The sequence below is a fragment of the Heterocephalus glaber genome, unplaced genomic scaffold, assembly GCF_053883595.1.
Source record: "Heterocephalus glaber isolate CG9 unplaced genomic scaffold, H.glaber_assembly_v1.0 deba00001861, whole genome shotgun sequence".
Classification (NCBI taxonomy): domain Eukaryota; kingdom Metazoa; phylum Chordata; class Mammalia; order Rodentia; family Bathyergidae; genus Heterocephalus; species Heterocephalus glaber.
The window spans coordinates 158,387-167,831 of NW_028258501.1; the positions used below are offsets into that span (position 1 = coordinate 158,387).

At 53.9% G+C, this 9,445-nt stretch overlaps 1 protein-coding gene across 1 annotated transcript; it reads right to left on the reverse strand.

The window, feature by feature from the left end:
- Nucleotides 1-203: 203 nt before the first annotated feature.
- LOC110347487 (PNMA family member 6F) lies at nucleotides 204-6,898 on the reverse strand. Its single transcript, XM_087204048.1, has 2 exons — nucleotides 6,750-6,898; nucleotides 204-4,007 (listed from the first exon to the last, which is right to left on the reverse strand). Exon 2 carries the CDS (start codon nucleotides 3,961-3,963, stop codon nucleotides 1,384-1,386), a length of 2,580 nt encoding a protein of 859 aa, XP_087060174.1. The 5' UTR covers nucleotides 3,964-4,007; nucleotides 6,750-6,898; the 3' UTR covers nucleotides 204-1,383.
- Between the last annotated feature and the right edge of the window lie 2,547 nt (nucleotides 6,899-9,445).

The following is a 9,445-nucleotide window of genomic DNA, read 5'->3' on the forward strand; positions in this document are numbered from 1 at the left end:
AACTTCAAAACTTCACCATTCACCTCTAAAATATTGTTAAGCCTTCCTCAAGTCAGCCTCCTTGATGAAACATTTACCCTCCCATTCTCAATGTCTCCCACGGGTGCTCAGCAGGGATCTTTTTCTGCCCTTTCATCCCCCTCTTATTCCCAGCTGAACCCTCCCTTGATTTCCCATAGCAGACAGGAAGCTTGGTTGCAACATTTGATGAAATTTATTGAAGAGAAACATTAACTGAAACCATTGAAAAGAAGGGGATGTCACCACAAATGGGACCATGCTACAACCACTACAAGCCACAGGTCCTACCTGCCCCAGGGCTCTTGACAAGGTGTCTCATCCGCGCCCCACCCCGCCGTGCTGGGCCCTCCAGACATGTCCCTCCCCAAGGGGCCCAGATCTGCCCCTGGCCAGAATGATGGCCTCTGACAATGCATAGTCACTTCAAGGAACTCTCTAGGGAGCTGACCCACTGTGGAGTGGCCCTATGAGATGGCCGGCACAGATAATCCAAGACACCAGAAAACACAAGGAATGCTCCACCACACCAAAGAAACTGAGTCACAAATAACAGCATGAGTAGAACACCCAAGCAGGCCCGGCCTTCTCCTTCCATCCCTGGCCCAGTTCATCCTGTCCAAAGTCGTGTCCCAATCACAGCCGCAGTCACAGTCACAGGGTGACTCCGTCGCGGTCCATCCTTCCCTCCTTCTCCCGGGACGGGTCCCGGGGTCTCCAGACAGGAACTGTTCAGGTAACAACGCACATGTCTCCATGAGAACCAGCGGCAGGCGGCTGGCCCAGATCCAGCGGGAGGAAGCAGAGGCTAAGCTCAGACACTGGGCAGGAGCGGGCGGAGCCTTGGCTGGCACAGAAGGAAGCTCACAGCACGGGCCCAGGCCTGGAGGTGGCCGGCCGGCTGTGCGGGCCAGGTGAGCTGGGACCTCTGCCCGGGGCTGACACACACACACACACACACACATGCACAGGCGCACACCGCAAAGCTTTGCACAAGAAAGGCGGCTGACGTGGGGATGGGCGCTCGCCTGAACCCAGGGCCACGATGGGCCCTACACATACGAGTGGGCTTCCCAGGGCAGAAAGCGGTCTGCACCAGGGACAGGAACAGGAAATGGAGGGGTGATGGGGCGGTCCCCCGTGGGGAGAGCCAGGCAGCTGGCACACTTGAGATGGCCTCTTCTCCCTAGTGTACCCATGGTCGCCTGGGTCACTTGGAAGGCCAGGTGGTACTGGCCAGGGGCCCTTTGGGGAGTGGAAAGATATGAGAGTTTGGTTTGGGCTGGCCAGTGGCCCTGGCCTCACCTCCCCCTGACACTGGGGCCGGCCGCCTGAGCAGAGAGGAGGCCCCTGGGCATTCTGAGCCTATTCTCTTGAGGAGGACTCGGGGTGGCTCATCTCCCCATCCTCAACTTCATTTCCCAACTCTTCCAGGACAGCCTTGAGCCCCTCCAGAATGAACTCCTCAGCCCCCTGCTCTGCTGCCTGGGCGAGGCTCTCTGGCCCATAGCCAGGCCCTCCTGGACCTGCCCCAGAAACACTGCACACCAGGGCTGAGGTGGAAGCCTCAGGGGCCTCAGAGGGCCCTGCCTGGCCTAGGCCTGCAGGACCAAAGGTTTCTTCGTCTTCCTGAGTGGTTGACTTTGTGGCATCATTGGTATCAGAAGCAACCTCAGCAGCACACTCAGAGTCAGAAGCAGCCTGGGCACTGGCCTCTTCCCCGGCTGGGGAGGCCTGCGAAGCATCTTCCACAGCAGGGGCAGGCCCAGGCCCAGGCCCAGCAGCCTCTCGGTGGGATGGCCCAGCCTCGGTGGCCTCACCTCCCAACAGCTCATTCCCAGCCAAGGCTGCCTCCCAGGCCTCGGTCTCCAGCACCAGGTGGAACAGCGCCCGGAAGCCAGGGGGCCTCCTCTCCAGCTGCATCCTTCTCAGCTTGTTCTGGAGAATCCAGTTCGGCCTGGCCCACATCATCACCTGCCGGGCTCGCATCTGGTCTGCGGCGGCTGGAAGGATGGCGCCCTTCTCCACGGCCGACTGCAGGAGGCCTTCCAGGCGCATCACATAGGCCAAGAGCGTCTCCCGAGGCCCCTGTGAGCAGATCAGAAACTTCAGCCGTGTGGTCACCCCGATGTCCTTGTTCCCAAACACCTGCACCAGCATGGCCAGGCAGTCCTGCACAGGGATGTCTGGGTGCTCCTCCAAGAGCTCGCAAATGACATCCAGGGCAGGGCCTTCCAAGCACTCCACCAGCCTCCTCCTCCTCTCCCTCTCTGATATATGGCGCCACAGGTACAGCATGTCATTCGCATGGTTCAGCCAGCTCTCGAAGGACTCTTCTTCAGGGTCTTGCTCTGGAATCCCGGAAAAGGGTCTCAGTTCCTGGTATGCCACGTTTTCCAGGATGGGCTGCAGGGCCTGATCCCACTGCTGGGCTCCTGCTCTATGATGGGTCGCTGCTGCTGCATCCCAGGCCCCTTCTTCTGGAGGTCCTGCCTCACCTGCAGCTCCTGCCATACCCACAACTCCTATAGCACCTTCAACTATGTCACCTGCAGCTCCTTCCTCATCTGACACTCTTGCCCCATCTGCAGCTCCTGCTTCACCTGCAGCCCCTGCCACACCTGCAGCTGGAGCCACACCTACAGCTCCTGCCATACCTGCTGCTCCTTCCTCATCTGCAGCCCCTGCTGCTCCTGCCTCACCTGCAGCCCCTGCAGCTCCTGGCTCACCTGCAGCTCCTGCCACACCTACAGCTACTGCCATACGTGCTGCTCTTGGCTCACCTGCAGCTCCTGCCTCACCTGCAGCCCCTGCAGCTCCTGGCTCACCTGCAGCTCCTGCCACACCTACAGCTACTGCCATACGTGCTGCTCTTGGCTCACCTGCAGCTCCTGCCTCACCTGCAGCTCCTGGCTCACCTGCAGCTCCTGGCTCACCCACAGCTCCTGCCACACCTGCATCTCCTGCCTCACCTGGAGCCCCTGCTGCTCCTGGCTCTCCTGCAGCCCCTGCTGCTCCTGGCCCTCCTACAGCTCTTGCCTCATCTGCTGCTCCTGCCTCACCTGCATCCCCTGCTGCCCCTAGATCACCTGCAGCTCCAGCCATACCTGCTGCTCCTGGCTCTCCTGCAGCTTCTGCTTCACCTGCTACTCCTGGCTCTCCTGCCTCATCTGCATCCCCTACTGCTCCTGGCTCTCCTGCAGCTCCTGCCTCATCTGCTACCCCTGCCACATCTACAGCTCCTGGCTCAAGTTCATCTCTTTCCTCATCTTCAGGCCCTGCCTCACACACTGCTCCTGCCTCAGCTGCAGCCCCTGGCTCAGCTGCAGCCCCTGAAGTGTCTTCATCTACAGATTCTTCCTCACCAGGAGCTCCTGCCTCACCTGCAGCTCTTTCCTCACCAAGAGCTGCTGCCTCACTTGCAGCTCCTTCCTCACCTGAAACACCTGCTTCACCTGCAGCTCCTGCTTCACCTGCAGCTCCTGCCTCACTTGAAACTCCTGCAGCTCCTTCCTCAGCTGCAGCTCCTCCCTCACTTGCAGCTCCTCCTTTACCCACGCTTTCTCCCACTGCTTGCCCCTGGGGCTGTGCAGGGAGATTTTGACTCTCCTGAAACTCAGAATCAGGGACGTGGGGCAGGAAGATCACACTCCAGGGCTCCCCACTGCCTGATATTTGTGGGGGGATCAAACTTCGGTTTAAATACTCAGCAAACTCGACCAAAGCAACCCTGGCTCCAAGCTCCTTTCTGAACACCCTGCAGAGCACTCGGAATCTGCCCAGGGGTCTCAGCGCAGCCTGCAGTATCTCTTGGAACTCATCTTCCTCGCAGTCATCAGGGATGCCCATGATGAGCAGGCAGTGCTGCACGTTCACACCCATCCACCTGCACCAATCTTGCAGCATGGACAGCCCCATAGCCGGGGAGCTGGGTGAAGGGAGCATGACTGCACAGGGTATCAGCTGACTGTTGCAGTCTCAGGAGAGGCCTGTGGATGGGAAAAAGGAGAAAGGGGTGTTGGTGTCAGATAACACAGCTCCCCAGACATCTGCCTCAACAGCATAGGATCAGGAGTTTGTCCTCTTCCCTATTTTGTTGTTTGATTTTGAGAAAGTTTTTGATAACAAAATTTATAGGGCTAGCTATTCTTTTTATTTCATCTGGTCAGATTTAGTAAGTTGCTCCGCCCTACCAAGAAATGTGAAATCTTCTGTTTTTGACATTTTTGCATAAATATGTACTTAATATTTCCTATCTTTTTAATGTGTGTGTGACCTATAATAATACCCTTTCTTTCACTCCTGGTGTTGGTCATTAACACTTTTTCTCTTGCTATTGTTATTAGCATTTACCAATTTGGTTACTCTAAATAAATCCGTTGTCTGTGTAGCTATCACTGCCTCTTTTATTTCTATCATTTCTTCATTTGACTTTTTAATTTATTTTTGCTCTTCTACCTTCTGTAATACAAGCATTTTTAGCAATAAAATTTCCTCTGGCTCTTGTAGCTGCCTCATAATTTTGGTAAGTTGTAATTTTTTAAATATTGAGTTTTAAGTACTTTCTAAATTCCTTTCTAATTTCTTCTCTGACTTGTGGACTTCCAAATATTTAGAGATGTTATTGTTAATTTTAAATAGAATTCTAGTGTGATCAAAACTTATGAGGTAGAATCATTTTAAATTTATGAAAACATTTTGGGGGGCACTGAGCTTTGAACCCACAGCCTGTGCCTTGAGCTCCATCCTCAGCCATTTTTTACTTTTTGTATTTTAGAGATAGGGTCTCAATAAATTGCCCAGGCTAGTCTCAAACTTGTGGGCTCAAGCAACTGTCCTGCCTTAGCCTCTTGGGTTGCTGGGACTACAGGTGCACACACCACTGTACTCAATTTAAGAAGAATTTACCGCCCAATGTATGGTCTCTCTTGGTAAATGTACAATGCACCCACCCCCTCCCGAGCCACTAAGAGTCAGCCACTTAGCAGTGCACAGCCACACACGCAGCTACCAGACAGGGTCCCCCCATGTGCACAGATACTAGCTTTCTGGCCTGACCTTCCCACACAGAGGTTCCTCCGTTCTCAGGCTCCACATACCTGCGGCCAGTAGCCATACACTATTACTTCACAATAAGGGTGCCCTCTGTTGCAGCGGTCCAACATACATACAAGACAGGCAGCCCTTTGGGCAGGAGATCCGCTCATCTGTGCGGGGGGGACCGGAGGTGAGGGGGTTCCCGCTCGGCCTCCTTCCAAGCATAGCCCCTCCTGCCCGCTCTCCGCTGCTTCCAAGTCAAAGTCCAAAGCCCTTGGTGCGGGTTTGCCACCTCCCTCCCTGTGCCCCCCCACCGCGGTCGCCTCTCTGCGCAGTCAGCAGCCTCCCCTCCCTCCCCTCCCACCCGCACACGTGCACAGCCAAGCGCTCTCCGCCCGCCTGCCACCTCCAAGTCTGACGCCTGTCCCTGGCACGGGCTTGCTGCCTCCCTCTGCACTCGGTGGCCTCCCTTCCCACCAAGCGCAGCCGAGGGCCCCAGCCCGCTCCTCCGAAGCCAAGCGCCCACACTTAGCAGCCTGTACTTCCGACGCCCTGGCCTGCCACCTCCGCATTTGGCTGTTCTCTGTTGTTGGCGGCCTCCTTCCCGCCTACAAAGCCGCCCACCAGTCACTGCTTCCAATTCCCACGCCCACGGCGTCCCCCGCTTCCCTCCACGGTCCTCGACTTCCCTTCCGGCCCTGAAAGCCAGCACCCGGGGCCCATGGCGTGACCCAGTCCCTCCGAGCTTGGTGGGCCCCTTTCCCACCCGCCATCTCCAAGTCCGACGGCCGCAGCCCGCCCCCGCGCTCCGTAACCTCCTTTCCCGCCTGCGCTGCCTCGCTGCGGCGCCACCACGCGTCCCTCCGTGCTCAGCGACCTCCCTTCCGGCCCTGTCTGGCGCCCCTCCGTGGTGGGTCGCGCCTCCCTCCCCACCACGCAGCCGCCAGCCGGCCACCTCCAAGTTCCTCCCCGCGGCGCCACTCGCGCGCCCCTCTGAGCTCCGAAACCTGGTTTTCGGCCCTCTACCTCCAACGCCGATGCCCCGCCCGTGGCGCCCCGTCCCGCGCCTCCTTTCCGGGCCCCAGCCGAGCGCCGCGAGCTGCCGGGGCGCCTGCCTCGTGTGGCCCCTGTCCTCCCCTGTTCGGCCACCTTTCCTCCCGCCCACCTCTTCCAAGTCTGGCTCTCTTGTCGCTCCTGCACCCGCAGGCTCCACGGCCTGCTTTCCCGCCTCCTCCAGCCCCGACGCCACCTCCCAAGTCAACTCGCGCGCGCCCCACCAGCTACCCGGCCCCTGGCTCGCGACCTCCGCCCTTAAAGCCACCACTGCCACGGCCCAGCCGCAGCGCCGCCACCCACCTGCTGTCCCTCCGCGCTCAGCGGCCTCCCTTCTCCTTTCGCGCCCGCGCAGCCCGCACCCCAGCACCGCCTCCCGACCCAACCGAAGCGCAGCCCAAGCCGCGCTGCCTGCCACCACCTCGTGCCCGACGCCGCCGACGCCGCCGACGCCGCCTCCCTGCGCCCTCGCCCTCGCCCGGCGCCCCGCGGCAGCCTCCGGCTCGCTCGCTCGACATGCACCTCAGGTGCCGAGGACCCCAGCGCCTCAGAAGGCACCGCCGCTGCGCCCGCCGCTCCCTCCTCAGCCGCGGAGGAGCCTTCGCCCCCTCCCCGGGACCCCCCGAGCCCAGTCCACTCACTTTCTCTGCCTGGAGTCCCGGCTCCGCGGTCACACGCCACGCCAAGGGTGCAAGGAGTTCGAGAAGAGTCCGAGCTCGCAGCCAGCAGCCCGCGCGCGGCCACAGCGCCAAGAGCTGTGTGAGCTCCCAGAAACCCCCGGGCTTCGACACGCCCCTGCCACCCCAGAGAATGTTCTGGAAGCTTCTGCACGGCGGGGGGAGGGGACGTGGGGGCTCGGGAGCTCAGGGGGCAGAGCCAGGGGCCTCACGAGGCCCGCACCTGCCGCTCGGGGCTTGACCCAAGGTTCCACGCGGGCGGGGCCCTGGACACCCCCTGCGGCCCTCCTTCAATAAACGGCCTGTCCTGGAGGAGCACGGCGCTCCGCCCTTAGCGCAACTACCTGCGAGGCTCAGGCAGGAAGAGGCCGGAAATCCTCGAGTTTGAGCCCAGCCACGGCTATTGAAGTACATGGCAAGACTCTGTCTCAAAATGGAAGAAAATTTTAAATGGGATGAGGATGTAGCTTAGTGCATAGACCCTAGGTTCAATCTCCACTGCCACAATTTTAGAAAGAAAAGAAAGAAAAAAGAAAAAACTGCAAGCCAAATGTGGTGGCGCACCCAAAATAAAAATGAAAAGGGGGTGGAGCTCAGTGAGAAGGTCCTGGGTTAAATGCCCAGTATGACAAAAAATAATAATATAATAATAATAATAATAATAATAATAATAGCTAATTTAAATTTCAAAGCCCCACAACCAAGGCAGTAGGATTGGAAAAGTAAATGAATCCCTTTACAGTATTCTAGAAATTTTTATTTCATATATTTTGAAGCTCTGTGCTTGAGTGGTAACACATTTATGAACTTTACGGTTTCCTGACTAATTATCCCTCATCATTAGCTTTGATCTCTGGGGGCTCTTTGTCTTTATTTTTCTGCTATTCATCCCACTTTCTTCTACTTATCTTTTCATGGTGCATCATTGTGCAGCCTACTATTACCAACCCATGTGAGCCTCAACTGAATCGCTTGGAAATGGCACAGAGAAATATCTGTTCAGTTCCTTTCCTGGAGTCTTCCCCGTGTCTGTCTTGGTTTTTCATGCATTCTGACAGTCACCACCATATAACTGAAGTGCTTAGCTTATTATAATTTAATTTGATTTGGTTGGATTTAGGGTTATCCTTTTACTGTCTCCTCTAGTTTTGTTTCTATGCTCCCTTTTTGTGCCTGTGTTAACAAATTTTTTTACAATTTCATTTAAATTTATCTATTGCTTTTTTAGCAGTGTCATTTTGCATTATTAATAGTTGCTCCAGATATAAAACATATCCTTTGTTTTTCTTTGCCTGTTTATGATTTATGTTGTGCCACTTCACATAAATCTATGAACCCTTCCACTATATAGGTTCATTCCCACTATGTCCCATCCATTGTGCCACATGTTGTACCTACATATGTTGTAAACACCACAATACACTATTATAAATTTTACTTTAAACTGTCATATGTATTATAAAGAAAGTAAGACTAAATAAATATCCTTTAATATTTACCCATGTATTTACCATTTCTGGTGTTCTCCATTTCCATCCTTTTTTTTTTTCTTTTTTCTTTTTTCTTTTTTTTTTTTGGTACCGGGGATTGAACTCTGGTCCTTGCGCTTGTGTAGCAGGCGTTGAAACCACTGAGCTAAATCCCCGGCCCCCCATCCTTTTCTTCAAACTGAAAGACTTCTTTTAGCATTTCTCCAAGTGGAAGTCTGTTGACAAGTTCTCTTAGTTTCCATATATCTCAAAATATCTTCATTTTACCTTGCTTCTTGAAGGATATTTTCCCTGGATGTAGACACAGAGTTCTAGGTTTCCGTCTTCTTCCTCTTCTTTCTCCTCCTCTCCTCCTCTCCTCCTCCTTCTTTCAGCAGTTTGCCAGAGTTCCACAGTCTCTTGGCTTTCATTGTTTCTGAGGAGAACTCAGGGGAACTTCATGTTAGTGTCCCATAGGTGATGATTCATTTACTCTGCTGGCATTGGAGATTTCCTCTTCATTCTTTGTCTTCAATGCATTGACTACAATGCACCTTCATGTGGTTTTTCTTTGTATTAGTCTTCCTTGAAGTTCACTGCACTTTTTGAATTTGTACATTGTGTCTCTCCAAATTTTGGAAATTTCATTCATTATTTCTATAAGTAGGTTTTCTTCTCATTCTCTGTCCTCTCTCCTGGGATTCCACATGCCACATTTATTAGACCTTTTTATGTTGTCTCACAGCTCACTGAAGTTCTCTTACCTTCACTTTTAAAAAATATTCTGTCTTCTTGATTTTCAGAATGGATCATTTCTAGTTATCTACCTATAGGTTTGTGATTCTTCTGTCATCTAAAATCTACTATTAAGACCATCCGATAAAATTTTCACTTCAATTTTACAAGTTCTAGAATTTATAAATAATTATTTTCAATAGCTTCTTTTTCTTGTCTTAAATTTTTCTTTTGAGACAAGATCTCAAAATGTAGTTCAGGGTGGCCTTGAACTCAGTATGTAGCCCGGCATGCTGGCCTCGAACTTGCAGCAATCCTTGTCTCCCAAGTGCGGGGATTATAGGAGAGCACTTCCACACCCAGCTGATATATTTCTTTTTAAAAGTTCACTGTGAGTATAATTTATGTCCTTAAGCATATTTTAAATCATTACAGCTTATACTATCAGAATCATCC

Coding starts and splice junctions, on each gene's coding strand:
- LOC110347487 (XM_087204048.1), bottom strand. CDS start 3,963: ATGCTCCCTTCACCCAGCTCCCCGGCTATGGGGCTGTCCATGCTGCAA.